General features: G+C 36.7%; 1 protein-coding gene across 1 annotated transcript; it reads left to right on the top strand.

Annotated features, from left to right (window-relative positions):
• The first annotated feature begins 7,555 nt into the window (after positions 1–7,555).
• Positions 7,556–25,903, top strand: slc25a48 (solute carrier family 25 member 48). The gene is made up of 7 exons (XM_074648995.1): positions 7,556–7,788; positions 10,544–10,587; positions 11,799–11,870; positions 13,793–14,045; positions 17,493–17,780; positions 20,689–20,822; positions 23,583–25,903. The coding sequence occupies exons 1-7, from the start codon at positions 7,731–7,733 to the stop codon at positions 23,685–23,687; spliced, it is 954 nt and encodes a 317-aa protein (XP_074505096.1). The 5' UTR covers positions 7,556–7,730; the 3' UTR covers positions 23,688–25,903.
• Positions 25,904–27,482: the final 1,579 nt, after the last annotated feature.

The raw sequence follows: 27,482 nt of genomic DNA, 5'->3' as shown, positions 1-27,482 counted from the left end.
AGGAAATTTAAATTACATTTGTTGGAAAGCCATTGACCCATGGTCCGAGGAGAAAACAATTACCATTTGGTGTTCATAGCGCCACCATGTGGCCACTGACAAAGTGCTTCACATTTTCACCTACAGCTCTTGAAATTTGTGATGTACAAATTGCTTTTTTCATATTTATTTGTGGTCAATAGTGCACCGATTTCTGCTAACTTTTTTTTTTGTTTTGTCAGCCTGATCTCATGGGAAGGCGTATAAATAGCACACTATTTTTAAGGAGATTTTGCGTGTCATATCTACACATTTTAAGCTTTTCAATGGTCATTTAATGCCCCATTCTCATTACCAACTCATCACATACGGACACGCGGTCACAGTTGTAAACACGTGGTTAGCGCTGTGAATTCAAATCAAACTATTTGGTTACAGCCAGAGGTGACTGCTCGGCTAAATTTAGGAAAACTGCTTTCGAACTCAGTTCACACCCATATCAGAGAAGAACAAGCTTCAGTATTAAAACAACAGTCATGTGATCACTGATCTAAACCTTTGTATGGAACCAACTGTTTTCCAACATAGACACAATATCATGTATATTTTATATGACATTATTTTATATATGTGATGTACTGTTTGTAAATTTTGTTTTGCTTTTAATTGTTTATATTGTACTGTATTGATTTTTAACATCTTCCTGCGCAGGGACCACAGATTAGTTAATAGCTAAATCTGGCTCAACGGTTGTGTGGTGCATGGCCCCTGTTAAATAAACTAATCAATGTATGTTTAGGAAAAGATCATGGTTTGGGTTAAAATAACTGCCTTTGTTATGTAAATATAAGTCACGTATGTAAGTCAATGTAAATAATTCAGCGGTAAACTTTTGGTTTCACAAGAACAGCAGTCTCCTGGGTGAAAGTCCTGTGTTTGTTTGACCCGTCCATCCACCTCGTCCTCCTCCCTACGCCGACTTTCTCGCTCTTTATACTACGTCACCTGACTTCCGGAACACTTGCTGTACTCCGCGGTGTGAAATGACAAGCGGAAAGCAAAAAATACATACTGATAACACGCCAAATGACTTAAAAAATTAATTATTCACACGCCATTTGGTGATAACAGGCTGTTTTTGCAACACAGTTTTACCAATGATCATAAAAAATATATAATCCACACAAATACAAGATAGATCTACATAACCTAATTTGGATGACACTGAGAAGTTTTATCCTCAAAGTGCCAAATTGTTGTAAGAATGACCTATATGTGATAAATTGCCATAATTTCCAAATGCGTTCCAAATTGTGATGACTTGTGATGCATGTATCAGTACCTGGTTAGGGTAAAATGAATGGCATTGATTTGGCCTAAAGTAAGATGATTAATTAAAATGGCCATAAATCAGCCGTCACTAGTCTGACTCACATATTTGTGGCAAAATTCTTGAACAAAGCTTTAATATTCCCAGGAGTTTTGTATTCTCTAGAAGTCTGCATCATCACATGTCCTACCAATAGAATTACTTTTAGAGGACTGCGCAACCTTGGCTGAGGTAAGTGTTCTCTGAGTGCTTCCTTCTTTTGTTTGTTTGTTTATCTTTGTTTATGTTTTATTATTTATTAATTATTTTTTTAATTTACCATTTTTGTCACTTTTTAGTATTTTAAGGCAGTTTATATCTCTCATCTTTTATGATTTATTAGGTCTGTTAGTCATGTTTGTGGCCTCCTGTAGTGCTGTTGTGTTCAGATATCATTATAAAAAGACCACAGACACATTACGTTCTGTCTGTTTGACGCACAGTAAAGCTTCCTCGATGAGAGGGTAAACTCATGAACCATCCATGTCAACCACACCTGTCCCCACGGACCAATCAGGAGCCAGAATCAGCACACACCTCAGACACGTGTCAGACTCACACATGGGGTTCAAGGACACACAGAGGACTTGAGAGATGTAAACATGTGACCACATGTGTATTGTGTTTACATACGGACTTAGTGCACAGCTGATGAAATCAGGGTTTCATAATTCACTGGTTCTGTCGGCCTATATCTCAGCATTTCATTCATTTCAATGAAGAAAATGTAATTACATTGTTATTTTTACATACATAATAAATGGTTTACTGTGCGTATCATTTTTACACTAACATGCTCAGTATTCTAACTATCATAAAGTTGTTTGAGATTCATAAAACACCTGTCAGAACACCTGTCATTAACAAAGGTTTCCTATTTCAAACTAAAACTAAAATAAAATTCAAAGCAATTTTCATTTTTTATTAATTATTTAATTTAATTAAATGATTTTGACTGTCCAGAGAAGTAAAAACATGTGTTTCACACTCGTTCCTCTCTGGTCAACTGAACCCTTTCTGCATGATCTGTCTTGAATTTATCGGTTTTGGTATCAAATGTAACATTTCAATCATATCTGACTAAATCTGTGTTAGTGTGACAAATCTGAGTCAAGGTTCAGGTCGAGTCTGATGTCAACAAATCTGACCTCAGTCATTACAGTTAACGGGGTGGAGAGCTTGAGTTACTGAAATGTGATACAGAAACATGAGATGCATCATCAGCAAACACGTGTGAGATACACTGTCTATGTATAAAGATGTAGGTCATCTGGCAATGTTTTTCTTTTTTAAAATGGATTTTTGTAAACCTCAACATGTTTTGAATTTGTCTCTCTCATTGGTAAAATGATTAATTTATTACTGTGCAAGTAACAATGTGAAGGAACGCTCACACATAGATGTGCATGTTTAGCCTAGCTTAGCACAAAGACTGAAAGTAGGGGAAACTGCTAGCCTAGCTCCATCAAAAGTGGAAAAAAAACTGTAATTTACATATTTAATTTTCCTTATTAGACATGTGAAGGAATAGAAATGTTAAAAGGAAACATACTGGTCAGGTTAAACACACATCTCTGTACTGAAACTGATATCCATCCTCTCTGCTGACGACAGCAAACAAGAGGAGTTCCCAAAACATCGGACTGTTCCTTTAACCTGAACTAGTGTTGTGGCAGATGCATTTCTACAGCAGTCACATGTCACATGTGACACATGTGCTCAAGGTATCATGTCAAAACAACAAAGATCTCAACAACAGATCTCTGTCTTTTATTATTTCTAGGAGAAGCATTAGGATTTAGACATTTATTGATCCTCCAGGCGAAATTACATTTTTTGAACTCTCGCTATTTGTACAGATTACACACACAGACCTGACATACATACCACACATGCACAAACAGGGCAAATGCATTAATGGAGAGATGTCAGAGCGAGGGAGCTGCCCATGGACAGGCGCCCTGAGCAGTTGGGGGTTTGGTGCCTTGCTCAAGGGCACGTCGGCAGTGCCTAGGACCTCTCCAGCTACCAGTCACCCCAGGAGCTCAGTCCGGTTTGGTTTCTATATATAACCCAGAGTTCGTAGTACTGTAGCTGGTGGACCCTGGAAGTCTGACTTGTCTATGTATAGTTAGTAGATGGTATAGATTTCCCCTCCACGATCAGGAAACCCTACTAAACAAATTTACACTCTGATCCTGTTACAGAGCTCAGCACAAGGACCTACCTCTTACCCTAAAGTGAATAATGACCGAAGATACAAGAGTCTAAACTATTGATATATATTTAACATGTTCAAAAAAATAATTGTATCTTTTAAATGAACTAGCAGTTCATGGAAGTTCTTGCTTGTGTCCCATTGGTGGAAATGGGATGTTAAAAGGTTAGAAAATTAAATTGATTAAATTCACTTCCTTTAAATGTTAACAGTATATGCTTTAAAGGTCCAGTGTGTAGGATCTGGAGGTATCTAGCGAAGGTGAGGAGAATGCAACAAACTGAAGCCTCTCCCGTGTGCCAAGCGTGTAGAACAACTATAAAGGCCGACGTGAATGTCCCTCTCAAGAGCCATTTGGAGCAGAGCCAGTGTTTAGAGTGTGTGTGTGCACGTGGCAAGTGAGTGGTGAAGCAAGAGAGAGAGAGCTGCGGCAACGGCAGCAAGTAACGTTATAGACTCCGGCCCAAACAGGAAAAGTTAACAGTGTTTTGTTTGTCCGTTCTGGGCTACTGTAGAGACTCCATGAAGAGGGCCCACTGCCTATGTAGTTATAAACGGCTCATTCTAAAGTAACGAAAACACAACGATTCTTATTATCAGGTGATTATACACTAATGAAAACATATTTATTAATATTATATTCCATTTGTGCCAATAGATCCCCCTAATTGTTGCACACTGGTCCTTTAAATATGAATCCTCTTATCATACATTGACCAAAACTATTTTAAAAAATCACACAGTGGTGGCAAACTCTTCCTCTCCGGCTTTACATCACCGTTTTTTTCTTAGGAGTGAATTTGGAGGAAGGGAGGAAAGTTAAAGAACGGAGAACAGAAGCAGAACAGCTGTTTTCTGTTATTGGCAAAATAATTTGTGTCCATTACAGATGAGAAAATGCTACTGAAAGTGTTTCTTTTCATTATTTGCATCTGGAATTGAGACAAAAAGTAAAATGCAAACATAAAGATGGAAACTGAGTCAACCAACAAGGGAGGGTTTTATGTGATTTGGACATTAATTTGTGTAGCATTAAACATCATAAATATTTATTTATAGGTATAAAATGATATGTACTTCCTGTTGGGTTTCCTCAGATGAGCTTAAACTTGAACAATAATGACTGATTTCCAAGAGAGATGTGATTTGACTTCTGAAGAAGAAGAAACCAAAAGACAGACAAGTGACGGGGAAGGAAGTCTGTTGAGTCAATGAAAAAACACAATTTACTGTTTTTTTTTTCTTCATTTCCTTCTTGGTAATTTTTCACTAAGTGTGAAAATGTCTCTGTTATCAGCGTCTTATCTCGGGGTGGAGTTGGTTTGTCAGGGTGGAGGAGTAAGAGGAGGAGGGGGCTGGTGTTCTCCATAACAAGTGTGAAACATTAACTTTGATGATGGAGACTTCTATATGTTTTTACATACAATTTAACCCCTTAACATTCAGTTTCTCCCTTTTATTTCCCTTCAGTATCTTTAGGGTTGTTCTTTATATTTCCACATTTATTGTCTTATTCTTTTATTGTTCTAATTCTCTTTATTATTTTTTTATGGCACTCCCGTGACTCCATAAAGCGAGGAGCTCACCTCAGTAAATCTACTTTCAGTATCCCAGTGGACGTCACCTCACAGTGGGAACGTCCGGAGTTTGAACCCCAGTTCATTCCGATTATTTGCTCTCCTTGTGTTTGTGTCTGGGATTTCTCCAGGTGATCTGGTTTAGGTATTAGATGTTAATTATTACGTGTTTGAGTTATCAGGAATCCTCCTGCCGCTGCCCTTGACCACAGCACTGACCTCAGGAGTCAGCAGAGTATTAGGTGAGGACAAATATCCCCATAGGGATCAATAATAAAGCTTTACTTAACTTTAGAAAACCAACAGACATAACTGGAAAACCATTTCTCTTTCTCAACCTCCTCAAACCAGATTTGATTATAATTTTGTTCCTCTTATTGCTGTTTTAACAAATTAGCTGTTGTTTCTAACCACTGTTGTGAAAAGTCACGTGACCCAGAACAATGGTTTCCAAACCATGTCTCCTTCAGATCCTCTGTCTCAACGTATCATGTACTAAAATGTATGGGCCGCTACCCTCACGTTGGGATCCACTAAAATATATATCCTCTCATTAAAATACTTATATGAATAAACATATGTGTATGTTTATATATGTCTATATAAATGTATATGTATAAGTGTAGATATGGAAATGTATGTGTATATGTACGCCGGTATCCATGGTATATGTAAATTAATCTAATGTACAAACTTGAATATAGCATCCAACCTAGTTGTTATATCTCCCCCCTTTTTCTATTTATTTTCATCTAATTTTTTTTTATTTTATTTTTTATAATTTCTAATGCTGATGTTGTTTTCTTTTGTGTACATCTTGTGTTTGTTTCTAAGCTCATTACCTTAAAGTTTGTTTATAAACTTTTGTAAGTATGAACTGTGATGAAAACCTAAAATAAAAAAAAAAAGAGTATATTAAAAAAAAAATACTTTTGATTCCATTTTACCTTTATAACCTTTCTTTATTATGTTTCACCAAATGGATGTAGGTTTTGTAATTGTTTGGTTTCAGAATTTGTTTTTATTATATTATGTTTTATTGTAAAACTATACTGAATATTGTAATGTTGAATTCTATGTCAGTGTTGTGGGCATGAAAACTGTTATAAAATTGATAAACATAATACAGATGCACTATATATCTTGTAGAAATAATACATTTACATCATAAGAGTTCAATAAACATTAACACTGACGTCCATAGACATAGTTTAGGCTCCTTTATGAGATTACGATTATTGTCTGAGAGGGTTAAAGTTGACAGTGCTAAAACTAAATAGTTTCTGGCAGTCAATATTTAAAACCTTTTCAGATGTTTTGGAAGTACCCATAAAACCTTCTGCTATTACTGCAGTATTTGGAGTAGCACCACAACACATACATCTTAGTCGCCAGGCAAAGAATATGATAAATCTCTCTTAGCTAGACGACTTATACTTCTTAAATGGAAGGAGAAGTATCCTCCAACCTTTAGGATGGTGTTTAAAGATCTCATACATCATTTGGTATTGGAAAGATTATCCAGAGGGTGAGCTCAGAAATTTGATGCTGTATCGAGACCTTTTTTAATCTATATAAAAAAAAATGGATACAACTGACATTGAAGTTTTAAACTACTGACCCCATATTACATATAATTCACAACTTATACTCAGTTTTTTATTATTATTATTATTTATTATTATTTTTAATTTACTTATCTTTTTGTTTTTTTGGTCCTCTCCTTTTTTCCTTCTTCTTTTATGTTTCTATCGGATTGAATTAATTTATTTGTATAAATTTAATTGTTTATGAAATTAACTCTGCTTATCTAATGGTGCAGTAATATTTTTATAGGGACGGGGGGGATATAATTTCATTTCAAGCTCATTAAATTCATAGAGAACAGTTGTTCTAATGAAGAGATGAGGAGTTTTGTTGTGAAACAACATTTTTTGAACTGAGCCATGTTGGTTTTTAAAAAAAGATGACTTTCTCAGAAAGAAACGGATCACTTTATTATTATTGATATGTTCTGTGATGTTCTGTTTTAGTATATTTGTTTTACTCTATCTGCTTTCCTTTGTTTGATGTTCTTTTTTAACAGTTACCATATCTTTTACTTTATTTATCTGCTTTTATTGTCTTGTGAAGCACTTTGTAACATCTGTTTTGAGAAGTGCTATTATATACATTTATTATTATTATTAATTTGTTTTATACAATTATTTCTGTGATTTATTGGATTTTGTACGCATACCAATAAAAAGACTGAGTTAAAAAAAAGTTGACAGTGGAGTCTGTATTTCTGCTCATCTCTCCACCTCATGGCTCATTTCCGTGACGGTGTCTCCTGATTGGCCAACAAAGCTGCCGTGCAGACTCAAACATTGTTCTGATTGGCTTGTGCCAACCTGCGTGTGTGTAGCTCTCTTTATCAATCCACACACTCATGTAGGATCTGCTATTCTTTCTCAGAAACGGATCTGTCAGCTACATTGTCAATAAAAGCTCAGTTGTTTTCCTCATCGCCTGTTAGTGAGAATATAAAGTTTTGATTTGCTTGGCTGGATGAGAGACGCTCAGCTGGAGTTTGGAAGAGTTGAAGATGCAGCAGCCCTCTAAGAGCTTTCGGTTGGATGATTTCCTCGCAGGATGGATTGGTGGTGAGTGAAGTTATTGCCAGCCTTTTATTCTATTCTTTGAGAGGATCTCTTGTGTGCAGCCCAGTGTCCACTGGGTCAGTGTGGGGGGATGGTGGGTTCATGCACTCAATGACTTCTATTAGCTGCATATTTTGTTTGGATTAAATATCATCGGTTTAGAAACAAGCAAAAGGTGCTATTTTCCTTCAAGAAATTGTTTTTTGCAGGAACACTTCTTCATGTATCCACATCTAATGTAAACAATGGAGAGAAAACACCCCCATCCTCTTTCTCCTTCTCCTTCCACACTGATAAATAAACACTCTCACCTCCAGTGTTTTACCCTTGAACTGAGATAAAGGGTCTAAATGCGTTATCACTTCCACAAAGGCGCCCAGAGAGACTGTCTCTGCAGGACTGATTACGTTCACGTTTTAATTCTAGTTAGAGACGCCTTTTTTAAGTGGAATACATGCAGTGACATGCCTGGACCGCTGGGGGCGCTGCTGCTGCAGATTTAACTCCACAAACAACAAAAAGTAGGCCTCTGATGCTGAGACCATGTTTTGTTTATTCACACAAGCTGGTCCTAACACAGCTGCAGCTCTTCCAAGTGTATTTTTTTGATTAAAACAAAAAAAAATCAATAAAACATGAGTAGAAAGAAGCAGTGAGTCAGAGAAATCTGGTTTCAAGTGTTGCATACAGATCAAATGAAAGAGAGGATCAGTTAATAAAACAAAAAGTCAGATTTAAGATCTATGCAAACCAGAAGTAAAAATAACTAAGAGAAATTTAAAAGTGGTTTTAATATTTAAGAAAGAAGCTGATGATCTGCATTGAATGTTTATTTAAATTTAAGAGCAAAAATTATGTTACTGTGTTACTGGTACTATATAATAACTAACACATTTAAGAAAAATAAATAGACAAATAGAAAGAAAAACTCACAGACAAAATCCATGAATGTTAGCTGAGAGAAGCTCTGATCTGGTCCAAAATAAACACAAATGCAAAATTCAAGAAAAGTGACAGTTTGTTTTCAATGTATTTTTGGCATTATGTATATTTTGGATATTTATTTAATATTATATATTTATACTTTTTCCTACGTCGTCCTGCAACTGATACACAACAGTTTCCCTCTGGGTAAATAAAGTTCTTTCTTATCTTATCTTATCTTATCTTATCTTATCTTATCAATGTTGAGTGGAAAGAAGCAGCGATTCAAAAAATCTGGTTTCAAGTCAAATGAAAGAAAGGAAGTTAAAAGTTTAAGTTGTGAAAATAAAACAAAAAAAAAGTCAAATTTACAATCCATGTAAACCAAAACTAAAAAAAATACAGAAAGTGGTCCGAATATTCAAGTTGTTGAAAGAAAGAAGCAAATGATGATCTATGATGCATGGTGCTAATTTTAAGCACACACATTCTGTTATCAGTCCTATAAAATAATGCACCACAATTAAACAAATCTTGTCCAAAATGAACACAAACTTTCCTACTTTGTCCTGCAACTGGTGCACAACAACAGTTTCCCTCTGGATGAATACAGTTCTAAGTCATATTATCTTAGACGCTGTGCCGCAACAGCTTTTGACTGTAAACTGATAGATTTTGTACTTTTTTCATAGAAAAAAACAAACAAAACTCTGCCCTTTTGTATGTAGTTGGGATGGTTTCAAGTCAAGTGAAAGAAAGGAAGTTAAAAGTTCAGGTGCAAAATTCAAGAAAACTGACAATTTCACAATATATTTGGCATTATATACAGTATATTTTGGATTTGCACTGTGTTGTGTGTAGTTGGGGTGGCAACAAAAGGTGAAAGCAACAAACAAACAGTTCATTTAAATGCATTAATTGTCTTTCAGTGAATGAAATAAGAGTCATAGTTGAGTTGAAGCATCTTGTATTCTGCTGTTGACCCTTAAGGACCCTGTAAAGGACCCTGGTCTGGGCTCTCACATTACAGAATAAGGAAGTCTTTAGAAACCTAAAGTAACCTCATTTACAGACACTATTTGAAATGTCTTAAAACAATGTACTGAATCTGTTAAGTTAACAAACTTGGATGGCTCATGCAAAGCAAAGTTGTATTGTTGCATTTGAAAATGCTTTCCTGCATGAAACAGTTGTGTGTCCTGCAGGTGTGGAGAGCTGTGGCAGCAGTTGAGAGATGAAACTCCTTTTTTCTTCAGTTTGTGCTTCAGTAACTAGTAACTTTACCTGAAATACAGAACTGAAGTCCAGTCGACACACAGCAGACCTGGTAGTACTGGTTGTTAACTGGGTTTCTAGATTAGATACTGTAGGCCGTGTGTAGTGGAGTGTGCTGTTTGTGCTCGCTGGGTATTTGGAGGTGGTGAGGAACACACACAATGCACAGAGAGCAGTTAGGACATGGACACATAATAAGGGCACAATGGTTTATTTCTGCCACAGGGGCCCCATTATGGCTGCCCAGTTTGACCAGTTGCTTTCTGCATCACCTCCTGAAGAACTCAAAGCTTGCTGAAATATGTTTCAGTACATCTCTCTCTCTCTTTCTCTCTCTTTCTGTCTCAGTATAAAATATGAAGTGGTTTAATCTGATGAAATCAAACTATAGTTTTTGGGTGAATGAAATTCAATTTCAGTATGTTGCTGTTGCTGCTACAGCAAAAATAATCTTTTCCTCCTCACCACTCACCACTGAAACATCAATCTCTTTTGTTTTCTTCCTCTGGTATTTTGTGTACTCATTTCATGTCTGTTTTTCTTTGTGTTTTGGCTGCAGGAGCTTCCAGCGTGGTCGTGGGCCACCCGCTGGACACAGTGAAGGTATCAAAGACTCACGCCATCACTTCACTACATCATTCCTAAACTCTTAACAACTGTCTTGTCTTAATTATAGCTTTTATATAAGTGAACAGAAAGCTGCAGTTGATCAAGATGTTGATTTTTATTTGTACTTTGTGGCACATACTGATTAATTGTTGCAATGCAAGAGCTGTTTATCGTTGCGCAAGACCTAATTTGCCACGTTGAACACATTATTTCACCATTTAGTCACGCTGAGAAGAACTTAGAAAAGTTTCCACTGAGAAGTTTTGTATTTTTTGATACAACAAAAGGGGACAAATCCACATTGAAGCAGGCTGGTACGTGGCATGTCTCCAGTTAGGTGCTGAACAATCATCCACAATCACCAACACAATCATCCCAATCGTCAGCATATAGGCGCAGTTTGAACTTAAAGTTGGGGGTTCACAACAAAAAATCTAGATCTATATAATGTGTACAACGCAGAGAGGTTTAATGTATTGGGATGTGTGTAGCCTACATATTACACCCTACAAACAGATTGCAAAGCCAGTATAAGCGTTAGTGACAAAATCAGTTTGATTGTTTTCTATTGGAATTAACTAACTGGCCGTGAGCGACGAAGCGCTGCGCAACGTGCCGTTATGAGCTGAACTTTTGTCAGACGCTGTTTCTATTTATTCCCGCCGCTCGCGGTGAAAGCACCGCAACGGACGAGGAATGGCTGATTGGTTTCGATGAAATGAGGAATTATCTGTACGATCTCTCCTCATTTCACTACAAACACCTAAATAAGGTGACAGCTGGTCGGAGGGAGATCACCTGAAAGTTTACTGAGGCTACTGTTGGCTGTATTGTATGTCATTTTCAGTAAATATCGCAGTATTAAAACCTGTGTTTTCTGTTTAAGAAACACAAACGTCAGAAGATAGAAAGTAGCCTACTCACCCATCTTTTAATTTCATTCTTTCTGTCTTTCTTTCTTTGTTTCTTTCTTTCTGCTGCTGCTCTTAGAAGTTTGAATATAAAAATCCAGGATCCTGTTTCAGTCCTTTTGAGAGAGAGAGAGCGTTGAAAGTAAACTAAAATCCATAAGAAAATGCTTCCTGTCCGGCTGATGCTAACGGAGCAGAGGCTAGCTAAACAAGGGGACGAGACTTTGGCTTTCTGTTCTATTCTATTTGATTGTATTTTGTTATGAAACTAATTGGTGTCTCTCTCTCATCCAGACGCGGCTCCAGGCAGGGAAAGGCTACAAGAGCACTCTACACTGCATCCTCACTATCTACAGGAAGGAAACGGTAAACCTTCAAACTCCTTAAACCTGTCTGTGTTGTTGTGAATGCAGTACCAATCATTATCAGATGAATGTTTTGGACATTGATATTTCATAGTAAAATCATTATATGTTGGGGCATTTTCACCTTCATTTGACAGTGAAGAAGCAGACAGGAAACAAGGGGAGATGGAGGGGGGGCAGAGTTGGACTGGGACAAAAAAATCGGCCCAGACATTTTGACCAGTCTACCAACCATGCCACTCCAGCCAAAACACTAAAGCCGTGTGATGTGTAAGACAGAATCAAGAAAGATTATGAAAGAGTAAACATGTTAAATACCTTTAACATGTGGTGTTGCAAAATTGTCTACTCTAAAAGTATCTGGAGTAGCCATCCAGTGGGAAAAAGTAGTCAGCGCGGGGGGTCTGGGTTCCTCTGGCACATTCTAACGTCACTATCCCATCATATACTGTACACCGATCTTAATTATTGCATATTGTAATGAGTTTGCCTGCCTGATTATAAACATATAGTGATTTATTGTAAAGGAGAATTGGCCTTCTAGTGTGTTTTAGCCCTCACAGTCTATAAAGAGATATTCATATTTAAAACCCCGCCTACTCCTGATTGATCACAACTGATTAGACCGTATTTATTATTTTTTGATTCATTTATTGACACCTTCACTAAGGTTTATCAAGACATGCCACAATGTTATGGTTAATATAAATAAAGATAATTAATTAATTTGTTCATTCATTAAGCGTCTGTGTGGCGTATATGGAAAATGCAGCGCTTTCACTGGACTTTTTAATGCTTAATGCGCATCGCAAAGTTGCTGCCACCGATGTGTTCTGGTTCCAATTCTTAATGTGTTTCGTCATAAGTTATTTTGCTAATATTTGCCAAACACACATTCATATAGAGCATATGGAGGCGGGACTGATGCAAACAGATAGGCACGTTTCTCTACTATCATTACATTTATAATACTTCTCAAAATATTGCTGATGTTACATCTATAGCCCCTTTCACACAGGCACCTCATTACATAAATGGAATCGCAATTTTACGTTTTATGTGAAATTCACGACAATCTTGCGCTACTATGTTTTGTAATTCTCCTTCGTTTTGTCTCAGTAACTTGTGTTTCTGTGTGTTTGCACACAATAAACTATATGTTTTTCAACCATTTTTCAATCCTACATAATATTTAACTCAATCTAACGTTGTAATTGTTGGTTGCGTATGTTTATACAACATTTGATTCAGCTTAAATCTATTCTAGTTCTTGTTCTGTTGCTTTAGTGACCCAGTTTCCCCCACAGGAATGCTTAAAGCTTCATTTCTATCTTGCGTTAAGTGCCAGCTCGTGAGGTCATTTGTTGAATCATAAAATGATGATGAAGGATAGTAGATCACCACAGCCTGATGTAATCTGAATCATTACAGCATCGCATTTCCAGTGAAACAGAGAATGATTGACTCATGTCGAGTTGTGCAACAGATCAACCTGCGTTTAGTCGGTGAGAATTGAAGAAAAGTTTCCACCACCTCTGTTTGATACAAGGCTGGCAGTCTGGTATGCATCCTTGAGGTTGGCACAGAGGATGTAGACATTTTTGTTGATGCAGGCACCAAACAAGTGTCACCACCGGTCTGTTTTTCTCCATAGTCAGATGATTTATTCTGCAGCGGTCAGCTGTGTTTTGATTTCAACATGTGTCTCTCAGACTCCAGCTTTCCCCAGCTGAGAGGGAAGACTTTCCACAAAGAAAATACTCAAAATATTTGGCATCAACTTCCCCCCCATTTTTCATTTTGTGCAGTGTTAGCACAATCCAGTATAATCTGAGTATATTTACAGTTTCTGGGTTTTACTTTCTTTTTCTTGGGCTCACTAATCACTTCCAGTAACCACTCTCCTTCCTGTCTGGTTCTCAGGTCAGTGGGTTTTTTAAGGGCATGTCGTTCCCGCTGGCGAGCATCACGGTCTACAACTCACTGGTGTTTGGCTTCTTCAGCAACACACAGAGACTCATAAGCAAGTATCGCTATGGCGACGGGCGGCATCCCTGCGGCATGGTGGACCTGACTGTGGCCAGCATGCTGACTGGTCTGATGTCGGTGGGCCTGGGAGCCCCGGTGGATCTGGTCAAGATCAGACTGCAAATGCAGACGCAGATGGTTCTAGCAGGTAAATCAGTGTTTTCTCTTTTGGCTTATGGATTTTAGTTTCTCCCCCTCGGGCAGCAAAAAGAAGAACTTATTACTTTCCTAAGAATGTATTCCAAAGCTGAAAACAATATAAGTCTGGTGTTGTTTTTGTTTTTCTCTGGCTTTCTGGCTGCTTTATGATCAACATAATTGCAGATAAACAACAATCTTGTCAACGCCTATCCAGACCCAGCTGGTTCCAGCCTGCTGCAAATGGATTTAATTTGTCCACTTTTTTTCTCAAAAACCTAAAAAAAAATAAGAGAACTAAGAAGAAAATATATGACAAATCTAACTAACTTGTTTGGATGAACGGTTGTTGAGAAAGTTGCAAGCAGACGAGGGAACCAGGACGATGTTATCTTCCTGGTTGGCCTACACAAATATCATCTTCAGTAAGCTAACCACAGTGTCCGTCAAACTGTCAGTCTTTGTGAAGCAATTCATGGTTGTCAAATAGCCGAGTGTCATTATGACTCTTCAACCCGGTGCTGAGAGGAGACTTAACAAATATCACGATCTCAGTTAGTCACTGGGTGTGAAAAAATAATATCCCTTTAGCATCACCCTGCTGTCTCAGAAAGCAGCTGTTAACGATCAGCGGTATCCTCCTGCTGTGGTCAGCTGTGATTCATGGCAGTACAACGGACTCCCAACTATTGTTCACCACTGGCAAAAGTATCAAAACATCCATAGAAGAGTATCAAACGAGAACTCCTGCAGCGTCCGTCTGTTTGCTCACTATGTTCAAAACACTCGTACGTTCACCAAAGAATGGCAAAATATGGCAAAATCCGCTGCGTCCATTTAGAGCTGCAGCTATTGATTAGTTACCTGATATGGATACATAGTATTGTGTTTAAAAACAAAAGTAAATTTGAGAAACTAGAACAGGCTACAGCCAAAAAAATATTTATTACTTTTGCTGAAAACTTGCAATTGAAACTTTTAGAATAGCTTAAAGGGATAGTTTGGGTGTTTCCCAGTGTGGTTGTACGAGGCACTTCTCCTTAGTCAGTGTATTACCTACAGTAGATGACAGTCGGCCCGCCTCCAGTGCTTAGAAACAGACAGGGAGTACCAGCACAGGAGCAAAACAATGTACTGCTGTGGACAGGGGCAGCAGCAAAACAGATTTTAGACCCTTAAAAAAATCTATATCAATTTAAGTGTATGCTATATTTAGAATATTTTCAACACTTTACCTTGCTGTCAGACAGGCCTATGCTCTCTTAAAAGACACAAGACTCCGTTGTGGAAAACACTATAGATTTTACTTTTCGGTTCAGTTCCCCATCTGAAAATATTCTAAATACACGTACACTTAAACTGATGTTGATTTTTAAGTAATCGTTTAAGTAATCTTCACCATATTTTATTTAAACTTTACACCAACAAGAAGTTCAGGCTGGTTTTGGTGAAGTTGTGAAAACAAAACTATACACAAAAAAAGAAAAATAACATTGTTCCTCCTACAGACAAACCAACTATAGTGCATTATCAATGGAGACAATCAAATAACAATTCCCTGCAAAAACAACAAAACATATTTATAATCATTATTGTATTTGTCCTAACAAAGACATATTAACAACCTAGATTGTTAAGTACTTAGACAAGAATATATCTTGAAATTATGACCCCCCCAATCTACTCAACATGGTACAGTCTGACTCCCCTCCACTATAAAAGCCATTGGAAGCTCTCACTTTCTGTTTGGCAGTTTGAACCTCACCTGTAACCAGCAGGTGAGATGGAAGGAGGTTTATGCAACAAACATTTTGTCGATCGAAGTTACGTAAAACCAATAAATGGATTTGAATTAAATGTATTCATAAATGAATTGAGTAGTTATTGACTTAACACTGTGAATGATGACAGTATGCACACTGAAATGACCAGAAATGGCTTATGTTACCATGCTACCATGCTTTACCATCACTATGCTTGCATAACTAGCCACATAAGCATGGGCTACACAACTTAGCAACACAGCTAGGACTACAATGATAGAACTACAGAATGCATCTGGTCACTGTGCAACCTGCTCTTATAGAGGCACTAAAATAAGTTGAAGTGATTATGGGTGGGATTAATGTGGTGGTTAAATTGGAAATACTGAAAGGAGTTTTATTGGTATTAGAGCTTGAGGCACTACTGGCAGTTGAAATGGAAGTACTAAAACTTGTTAAAGTGGTTGGTGAAATTGAAGAGGTGACGTTTTGGTCAAAGTTCAAATGCTGAATGGAGTTGAGATGTAACTGTGAGTGAATTGTTTGTTGAAATTTGATTGACAAAAGAGTTAGATGTCTTTTTCCTCCACTTGTCAGTACATTCGTCCACTGTATTAAAGTTTAAAGGATGACACCAAAGAAACAGGAATCCAGGATTATTTTATTCAAATTATGTGCAACAATTATGTTGCAGGAATGGTTAAGTAAGGTCAAACACCTTTCAACCCTACAGTGGAAGTGGTATTTTATTGATACTGGATGGTTATATTGTGGGTGTTGTATTGTTGTCTGGGCTGTATCTTTTAGTTTAACCGTAAACCAATAAAAATGAGGTCAGAGCAGGTTGATACTTGAAAGACAAGATGAAACTTTAATTGTTCTATAGCTTTTAATTTGTTTATGGTGTCTGTCAAGCTCACACGCTCCACACCTGACCTCACATGATGACCCATGTTTGTTTCATTGACTTGCTCAAACACACTTTGGCTTCGTCTTTTAATAGATCCGGACTCTTTTACGATGGTGCAAAGTGCCAGAAAGCATCAGTTTGAAAGTCATTTCAGCATACTCTTCTGTGATTAATGTATCTGAATTGTTCTGATTTGATCAACCCGATACTTAGTGCATGATCGTGTACAGAGCAATAAGATTGTTTTATCTCTACAATAAAAAAAAGTTAGTCATTTTCACTGCCGGAAATGTTGCATTTATACTGGCAGGGTTGGTGGATCCACTCCACTGCACTCCCGGTGAACAGTAGGTCAATGGGTACAGCAAGGTCCATAAGAGTCAGACGTGAACCCAATCCTTTAGGCAATCTCTTTGCAAACTCACCCATTGGTTTCATCAAGTTTTTCTTTCGCAGTGTGGAGTAAGAAATACCCAAGTACAAAATGTCTCTGCTAAAATCAACACAGACACCTTAAGAGCTGTAAAAAAATATCATTTATGTATGCTTTTTAAGAGTTTGATGACAAAATGTTGAAAAATCAAAAGCAAAAATGAGTCGGTAACTCAAAATCAAAGCAGTTATTTCAAGAGCTTCTGGTTTCCACTGATTTTTAACAATCATACGGGCAACAATGCATCACAGAAGACGCAACAAACTTCTTGTTTGTACAACAATAGTAGCAGGAAATAAAGTATAACGCTCACCAACCACCTTCTAATCGCATTTATTTCCTTTTCCACAGAGAACTTGCACCTTGCCGGCAACGTATCTAATGGCACCAACATTCCTATGCGCTCCATCGCCATCCCCAGCCAGAGACTCTACCGAGGCCCCATCCACTGCATCAGCAGCATCCTGCAGAGCGAGGGCGTGCAGGGCCTGTACAGGGGGGCCGGCGCCATGATCCTGAGGGACGTTCCTGGATACACGCTCTACTTCATCCCGTACACCATCTTCTGCAACCTGCTGAAGCCAGACGCCACGTCAAGCATTCACCCTGCTTCCATCTGGCTGGCTGGAGGACTAGCAGGTAAATGTCACAGACAATGTCCAGCTTTTTAGTATTTCTATAGCAATGCATATTAGGATATTATCTGAGTAATTAGTATGGTTCAGTTTGCCTGATGTTGCAGATGTTTAATTGAGGCTAGTAGCCACAGACTGGGGGGTCAAAGGCATGAAGAACAGACTGGTGAAGCTAAACGTTCAGGATCAGTAACATTTGTGGAGTCATTGGTTACCTAAACTTAAATCTCATATTAAATGACAGGTCATGGGACAGGAAGTCGCATACAAACCACACTAGTTCATTAAGGGCTGAAAAGTAATGATGTTCAGAATGGTGTGTGTGAGTCGGTGTTGATTTTAATGTTTTGGTGGAATGACATACTGTATCTTTCTATTCTATCCTCTAGAACAGTGCAAGTAAACATTAATGCATAGTCAGAGTCAGTATGTCAGTATGTGAAAGCAGCACAGCTGCAGATTCCCCCAGACCATTTATCAACTGAAGCCAACAGTGTGCTCCAAACTAAATCCAATTTGGCACGCTCCCAAGGTGCTCCTCAGTGAACACCAGAATACTCTCTAGGTCAGTCTGTTTAATGGCAGCTTGGGATTACTGCTGCAACTAACAAGTATTTTCATTATCATTTAGTCTGCCACATATTATTTTGATTAATCTATAAATGTTTTACTTTATAAAATGTCAAACAAATACTGAAAAGATGCAAATTTTCATAATAAAAGCCTAAAGCGACATCTTTAATAGCTTCTGTTGTCCAACCAATAGTCACATGATTTGTAAGTTTTTAAGATAAAGAAGTGAACATAGAACTATGGAAGCATGACCAATATTGACAATATACAATATTTGTCATTGTTTTGTGTTGGTAATTGATTTCCAATAATTAATATATCACATTTGCATAAAGCAGCATATTTGCCCACTCCCATGTTGATAAGAGTATTAAATACTTGACAAATCTCCCTTTAAGGTACATTTTGAACAAATACAAAAATGTGAGATTAATTTGCGATTAATCACGATTGACATTTTCGATTGCTTTCATTGAGATATTGAGTTTAAATAGTGACTTACTTTGCTATTGTAAACATTACTGTTGCTGCTCTAGAAAGAACTTTTAGTTATATTTAAAATATAAATAAATTCTAATCCTGTTCTGAATTTATTCTTTTTTTAAATCATATCTTAAAAAGCAATTATTTAGTGATGAAAAAGAACCAATAAGGAGTATCGATAAAGAACCGAATTGATAAGAGTATCGATAAAAGTAGTAGCATCGTTAAAATCCTAATGATACCCATCGCTACTAAGGTTATGAATAAAGTAGGTTATGATGATATTTTGTTATCACCAATCATTCCGGACCTCTGACCTTCATTCTGACATAAAATGTCAGAAAATTGTGAAAAATGCTCATTATAATTTGCCACAACCCGAGATGGCGTCTTTAAATGACCCATCAGCCCCAAACTTTGCACATCTGGCACGGGAATTCATCATTTTAAATTACAGCCCAGGTTGGCCTTGATCTAGTCAGACAGCAGCGTGGGTGTTTTCTGTTTGTGTAGATTATTGACGTCTGTGTGCTGTTGAAATATGTCTGATGTTATGTCCGATCCATAAAGTTGTGACCTCATCTTACCGTTGTTTGTAGGTCGATAAAATGGTCACCTGATTTCAGTCAGAGCTCATGAAGTATTCATCTTCTAACATGTTAAAACATTATAACTCGAGCTCCATAACTCAGGCTCCTCATGGGTTGTGTGAACTTCCAGCCAGCCACACGGTTGAGCCCCAGTGAATATGAGCTGTGTGTGCCATGGATAAACAGTGTAGGGCCTCTGGATGTGTGGTCTCCGAGGTCCTGACAGACTTGCTTTCAGATGCAACCTATGAACACGTGACGGAGTCAAACGTGCTGGAGAGAAAAAACTGAAATCAGCTGTGTGTCATAAATCAGCGGGGTCTGGATGTTTAGCCTACTTTCAGGCCTGCCTGTGAATCAACAGTTTATGTATAACTGGACCATGCAACTCAGAAAATATCCTAAACTAAAGACGGCAGCTGTGCACTTCTACTTTGTAACTGAAGCGTATAAACTGGTGTTTTATAGCAGGACAGGACTACTGATTAACAGATTCTATATGTAAAGGAAGTTGTTGTCAGAGCAGCTTATTCAGTTTGGCAGCTTGGGAGTAGGGCTACAACTTTCATTATCAATTAATCTGCTGAATATTTTCTCTATTAATCAAGTAATTGAGCCAGCCCTGGATGGGTTTAGATCAGATCATTCCCAAATACTGGGTCACGACCCACCAGTAGGTCGCAGGAGATTTTATTAGGGTCGCCAAAGACATTTGCAGAATTTCTTCCATAGTCTTTTCTATCTGCAGTACCAAGAGGGAGCCTGAATGATCGTATTGTTCTGATAATTGTAGCCTACTGCCAACTTTGAATCTAATATGAAAGGCTAGCGTACGTTCTGTTTGTTTTATTGATGAGAGGAAAAAATGAGAGAGCCTGTTAACTCTAAATGCATTTATTTGGTCTCATTTATAAATCATTTAAAGCTTCGGTAGGCAGAACGTTTTTGGCATCATTAGGAAAAAAATCATAATAACCTTTCAGCATATTGTAGTTCAAGTGTTCTGAGAGAAAACTAGATTTCTGCAACTCCTCATGGCTCTGTTTTCAGGCTTTAAAAAATCTACGGGAGACTTTGGCCAATCACAGGTCATTTCTGAGAGAGAGCGTTCCTATTGGCTTTGCTCCGACTTGTGGGCGGTGCTTTGGTATTTCCTCAACAGATCTCAACATGACTGCCGGGTCAAATTGTAACCCCTTCAGTGTTTGTGCCTCCCTTCACATGTTGACAGCAGTAGCTAAAGATTGTTCTTCTTCTCTCCTTCAGGGTCCATTTCCTGGGTCACGGCCACGCCAGCCGATGTGGTGAAGAGTCGAATGCAGGCCGACGCTCAGCTGCAGAGGAAGTACAGGGGGATCTTACACTGCATCATCCACAGCTACAAGACAGAGGGCGCTCAGGTGAGCTGGGACTTCATTGAGTTTGGTTTACAGCAGAAACATAATGCGATCCTAAAAATATTTATTACAAACAGTGATTCTGTCAAGAAGTTTTAATTCTTAGAAGTTACGAGCTACTGCTAATAGAGCATTAAATCATGTTAAAGATCAAAGTTTTAGTCTCGAGTGCAGAAAAGTTACTGCAGCAAAAAGGCTCAATAACGAAGCAAGTTTTGTAAAAGTAAAAGAAAAAGAAATAAAACAAAAGTGAATTCTAAAAAAGCTCCCGGATAAAATTTAACACCATCTCGGTATCACCTCTAGTATATCTGCCGGTCTCTAAAATGTCAGGAATTTTTAAATTGGACATAATATAGCCTCCCAAAAGTGCTGTAATGTCTTAAAGACACTGATTATCCTCTACATTTTATATCCAGTCAGAGGCAGTGTTTTATAGCGGGAGGAAATAAAACATTGATCTTGCAGGAAAAAGGAGCAGAGGTGGTTTTTCACAACGAAAAGGCCATATTTAACGAGCGTGACTATTCTTTCTTTTTTATACTGCTCACTGAAAGTGTCAGATGCTTAATTAGGTTGTTTAGCTGGAAAGATTCTGCGGGCTAGATTTTATTTGTAATTGTTAAATTGGCAGTAAATCCTACCGCAGATTACAATTAAAGATCCTATAAACTATATTAACTGCCTCTTACCTCAGATAACCTCCGTTTCATTTCAGTACACTATTACCCAGCCTGCCCTTGCTGCTGTCAATGAAACAGGTGGTTGAATCATTTAGAGGTGAAACTCTAGGAAATGTTGTAACCCCGATGAGTCCAGCCGAGTTCTCAGAACCTGAATGCCCTGAAGTTTACAGGATCATGTGATTCTGTTAGTGAATGAAAACTCAGCGTCCAGACGAGCCTCTTTTAGTTAAGATCATGTGACAACATCAGCAGCCACCTAAGGCATCACAGCTACATGTGCAGTATGAAAAACAAACTTGGTGATGCTTTATAATAACTGCACGTTATGAAGCGTTAATTAAATATAATTTATAAGACATTGTTCCTACATTAATACACATTGGTGTGTAATTCATAAACGGTTATAAATGTTTTATTCTTTATTAATAAGCTCATCTGTAATGTGTTTAATGATTGTATTTTCATACTTTATAAATAAAGTATTATATCAATTACAAACCAGTTATTTAGGAGTTGTCAATAGTTCATAAGATCATTTAGAAAGTGTAAGTAAATGATTAACAAACTATTTAGATGTACATTTATGCATGCATTTATACATATAGTGATTTAGACGTGCACTAATGGTTAGTGAGTGTGTTAATACATGTTTTATAAATGCTTATTAATGCTGCAATTCATGATCAATTCAGGTAGTTACTAGTAATAACCATTAATAACCATTGTAACCATGGTTACAACCATTAGTGCTTCATAGTGTGCAGTTATTATAAAGTGTTACCCCAAACTTTTGACAGATCAGAGTAATTCATAATCAGATTTATTTTATTTTGGGATAGTGTTTATTAGAAAACATGGAGGCAGTCAAAAAACAGAAGTTACATTATAATAAAATACAGACAAAATAAACACAGTTTTGATGGATCAGCAGCTTTTAAGTAATGTATGAAAGTAACAGTAGATTTGTTGCTTTAGTGGGGGTGACATCAGGTGAACAGTTGCAATGTGGCCACCTTCTTTAATCGACAACATCTTCTGCAACACGCAGCGTTCAGGGGTCACAATGCTCATAATGCCAAAGGTTGCAAAATGTAGACAAACACTTCCAAATGGAAAATTCTTCAATAATTCTGTTTTGGCAAAGCAACAGTTCTGTGATCAATAACAGAAGGTCATTGGTGTTGATGGTCACGGATCAATGAGTCAGGTTATTACAGGACAGAGAACTTCTAAAACTGTGTTCATTGAATCATGTGTTAATGTTTAGTGTTAAATCCTAATAATGAAAATTTAAAAAAAAGATACAAGTAAGCAAACAGAACAATCAAGACGATGAATGTGACATAATGACGAACAAAGTAAACAGAGATGTTGAAGAGCAAAACAAGATGCATAAAATGACAAAACTGCAGCAAGCAACTAAAGTTATAAATAAGTAAAGTAATATTACTGCTATAGCTTACAGTGGGAGCCTAACTGATGTTCAAAACCTCTAAATAAAATATGAAATGTATCTGACACATTAAGTTAACAGCTCTTACTGTTTACACATACATTTTTACGAGCTACTTGCTCCAAATACTGCAGACCCCAATGCATGTTATCATGTATCATCAGACACTTCTGATCAGGTACAAATCTCACCATTGTTTGACTTATTGTCTACACAAATGTAACCTGGTAGCTAATGAAATGATTCAGGGAGTTTTTTTAAGACATTTCAAAGAAGTTATTTGCTAATTATTATCTATTTATCAGCAGACATGGAAATAAAGCATATCAATTAACTTTGTATTCTTTTCCTCGACATGTATTAAATAAATTGCCAGCTATTTATTATTGCTTATTGGGAAATAAATGGAGCCACACTTACAAGAGGAAAATAATTATATAAAATAATAATAATAAAAGTCCAAAGTCAAGTCCCAAGTCAAGACAGCCAAATAAAGTAGTTTTCGATTAATTACAAAGAAATTTCAAATAGGTTACTTGCTAATTATCACCTGATTACCATGAAATTTTAATTCAAAAAAAAAAAAAAAAGTGTGTCACTAAAACTGTACGTCCTTGTGTGCAGGTTTTCTTCCGTGGGGCGTCGGTCAACGCCATCCGAGGCTTCCCGATGAGCGCCACCATGTTCCTGACCTACGAGCTCTCCCTTCAGTTCTTCAGGAGCTTCTAGGACGAAGGAAACACTTTGGTGGATAAAGGAATCACACTCAGTTTTTGGTAAATTAGCAAACACGCCCCAGTTTGTTTGAGACAAGAGATTGGTAGCAGTTTATAAATACATATACTGCAAATACTAACACACTAAGTTTTAAATAATAAGAATTAGAACACCAAAGTCATCCATGTGTTCCTGGGCAGAGCCTTGACTGCAGTACTTAAAGGGATAGTTCGGGTGTTTTGAAGTGAGGTTGTATGAGCTACTTATCCATAGTATAGTTTGTTACCTACAGTGGATGACGGTCAGCATGCCCCCAGCTTGGAGAAAGACAGGAGCACCGGCAATACAGTGCTGTGGACGGCAGAAAAACGTATTACTTATGTATGTATTATTGTACGCTATATTTAGAAGATTTTCAGACGGGGAACTGAAGTGAAACGTGTCTATACTGTTTTTGTCATCTGAGCCTGCTGGCTTTGGAGAAGCATAGATACGTATCACTTTCAGTTCAGTTTGCCGTTTCTAAATATAGCGTACACTTCAACGGATAACAATTTTTTTAGGTGGCTAAAATAAATTTTTCTGCCGTCCCCGTCACCAGCACTGTATTGCTTTGCTCTGGTGTCGGTGCTCCTGTCTGTTTCTCCATAATGAGGGCACGCCGACCATCATCTACTGTAAATAATACACCTACTATGGATAAGTACCTCATACAACCCCACTTCAAAACACCCAAAATTACCCATTTAACATTTATCTAGTGTTAAGCTACCAAATAAAAAAGTTATAATAATATATATATAATATACAGTATGTATAGTTTGAAGTGGTAATCAGGCTTACTTTAATATATTTGTATCACCCACAGCATTAAACTGTGTTGCTTTTAGCCTGGATTATGACTTTAACTTCTTTGTATAGTGTAATATTATTTTGGGATCCAAGCTATGATTGGTCAGCAGGCGGTGCTTTTATATGAGTTGATCTCTTATCTGGAACATAACCTACTCCGGAGCAGGTTAGGTGTTCAGCATAAGTTCCTGACATGGCAAAGCTAACAGGGGACACATGGATGATTTTGGTGTCAACGGATGAGTTGAATATTTCTAATGCAAATTTACCAAATAACTCTGTGTGTTCCTCTTAAATAGTTTGAGGGGGATTTAGGTTAAGTTGTCTGTTTGGGATCAGTCTGTCTTGAAACTGATTTTGTACTTACCATGGAACTGCAGCTTTTTCATGGTACAGACCATTATTCTTCTGTCTGACCCTGAAACAAAGAAGTACACAGTTGAAATTGTCATTTTTAGGTTGAAAGCTCTCTAGACGTTTAGGTTAAAACCAGGCAAAATTTGGTTGAAATAATGGTTATGTAACCTTTCCTTTTTAACAAAATGTAACTTAATTTTAATCTTAAATTTATTTATCAGTAAGAAGGGAGCTGTGTACGATGAAGTAGTATGAATTTTATACAGGATGTGACATTTTAAACACAGCAGTCTAAATTTAACAGATGTTAGCTTTCAGTGTTGACTAGTTTTGTTTGCAAATTATCAAAAATTCTAAATTTCACTGCTTCACATGTAATTAGTGCATTGACACATTTTAATTTAATATTGAAAATGACACATCCATTTCATTCACAACATGAATAAGTGCCTTCCAATGTACATGGACTGTGTACATCCCATGTTACCATCCACTTGTACATATTATGTGTGTCTTTCTTATATTAAGAAAAGCGAGTTTTACAAGTTAATATAACTTCACATTATCATAAACCTTTGTCCTATAAAGTGCATGATTCAGATACATATGAGCTATATCAGTACAGTTACATTATAGCTGTACAAAGTCTGCAGCATAAATGCAGTACATTAGCAGTAACAACAGTTACAGCTAATGATGCACAAAAGAAGTTTCACTCTAAAACGAGATCCATCCGAGACTTCAAATATCATTATTACCATGGATAACAACATTTTAAACTAGGAGTCATGGGTGTTAAGATGACATGATTGTACATGTAAACCAACAGTCTCCTGAAAAAATGGATATTTCTCTTCTTGGAGTGAATACCTTCAAATAAAATGTCTTTGCTTGCCGAATAGCTATATTTTAAATAGTTTTATTGTCATGTACATACTTATGTAAATATGTGAGCTGCCATTCCAAATGGTGGAAAAACACAAGTGTGTTATTGTAAATAAATAAAGCTTTTAAACACACATGTTCCAGCTTCTTCTCTGAATCAGCCCGTCATGTGTCACTTGCAGCATAAAGATAATGAGTTGCTGCCAGATAAACACGTGATGATGTTTACGTGCGTTACAGGCCGGAGTTGATTTTCATGTTGAAAATGGGCCTGACGTCTGCCTGCAGGCAGCTGATAAGAGTCTGAGGCCACTGTTATAACTACAGTACACTGTGTTTGCTGTGTACATTAACCTGAAACCTGCCTGCAGTGTTACACAGTGTCCACTGGAGGACAGTGTTTTACAACACAAAGTCATGCAGAAGTCATTCATTACCTGCGTTCAGTTGTTTCTCTGCAGTCAAACTGGTTGTCCACTGGAGTGCAGTATCCAAGGAAGTCTGTGAAAAAATCCATAATAACAACTAAATATATAATAAAAAGTAACAATATAGTATTTCATCAAAAGTGTCATCATACTGTACACATTTTTCGACAGTATACTATGACTATTTTTTCATGAAATTTTTCGACCCTATACTATGACTTTTTTCAGAAAATGTTTCGACATACTATACTGACTTTTTTTTTTTTACTTTTTTCGACATTCTATACAATGACTTTTTTTTCAGAATATTTTTCAACGTACTTTACTATGACATTTTTTGAAGAAATTTTTCGACATACTATACTATGATTTTTTCATGAAATTTTTTGACATACTATACTATGATTTTTTTTGCTGAAATTTTCGACATAATATACTATAACTTTTTTTCAGAATTTCTTTTCTACATACTATAGTATGACTTTTTTTGGTGAAATGTTTTGACATATTATACTATGACTTTTTCATGAAATTTTTTGACATACACAAACTTGATTATAAACTGACTTTTTTTTAATGACATTTTTCAGACACACTATACTATGACTTTTTTTTGGAGAAATTTTTCGACATACTATACCATTTCTTTTTCATGACATTTTTCAACAAACTATACTGTGACTTTTTTGGTGAATTTTTTCGACATAATATACTATAACTTTTTTCAGAAATTTTCTACATACTATATTATGACTTTTAAATTAAATTTTTCAACAAACCATACTATGACTTTATTTGGTGAAATTTTTCAACATACCATACCATGACTTTCTTTTAAAAAAAATGTCGACATGCTTTATGATTTTTTTTCATAAAGTTTTTCGACAAACTATACTATGACTTTTTTTGGTGAAATTTTTCGACATACTATATTATGACTTTTTTTAATTACATTTTTCAAAAAACCATACTATGACTTTATTTGGTGAAATTTTTCGACATATTATACTATGACTTTTTTTGGTGAAATCTTTCGACATTTCTTTTTCATGACATTTTTCAACAAACTATACTGTGAGTTTTTTGGTGAAATTTTTTGACATACTATACTATGACTTTTTTCCATACAATTTTTTTCCGACATACTATACTATGATTTTTTTCAGAAATGTTTTCGACATACTATACTATGACTTTTTTTGGTGAAATTTTTCGACATACTATACTATGACTTTTTTTCAGAAATTTCTTCGACAAACTAAACTATGACTTTATTCATGAAATT

Source organism: Sebastes fasciatus, chromosome 10, assembly GCF_043250625.1.
Source record: "Sebastes fasciatus isolate fSebFas1 chromosome 10, fSebFas1.pri, whole genome shotgun sequence".
NCBI lineage: Eukaryota > Metazoa > Chordata > Actinopteri > Perciformes > Sebastidae > Sebastes > Sebastes fasciatus.
The sequence above is the reverse complement of the archived record's forward strand: the minus strand, read 5'-3'. Positions and strand labels throughout refer to the sequence as shown.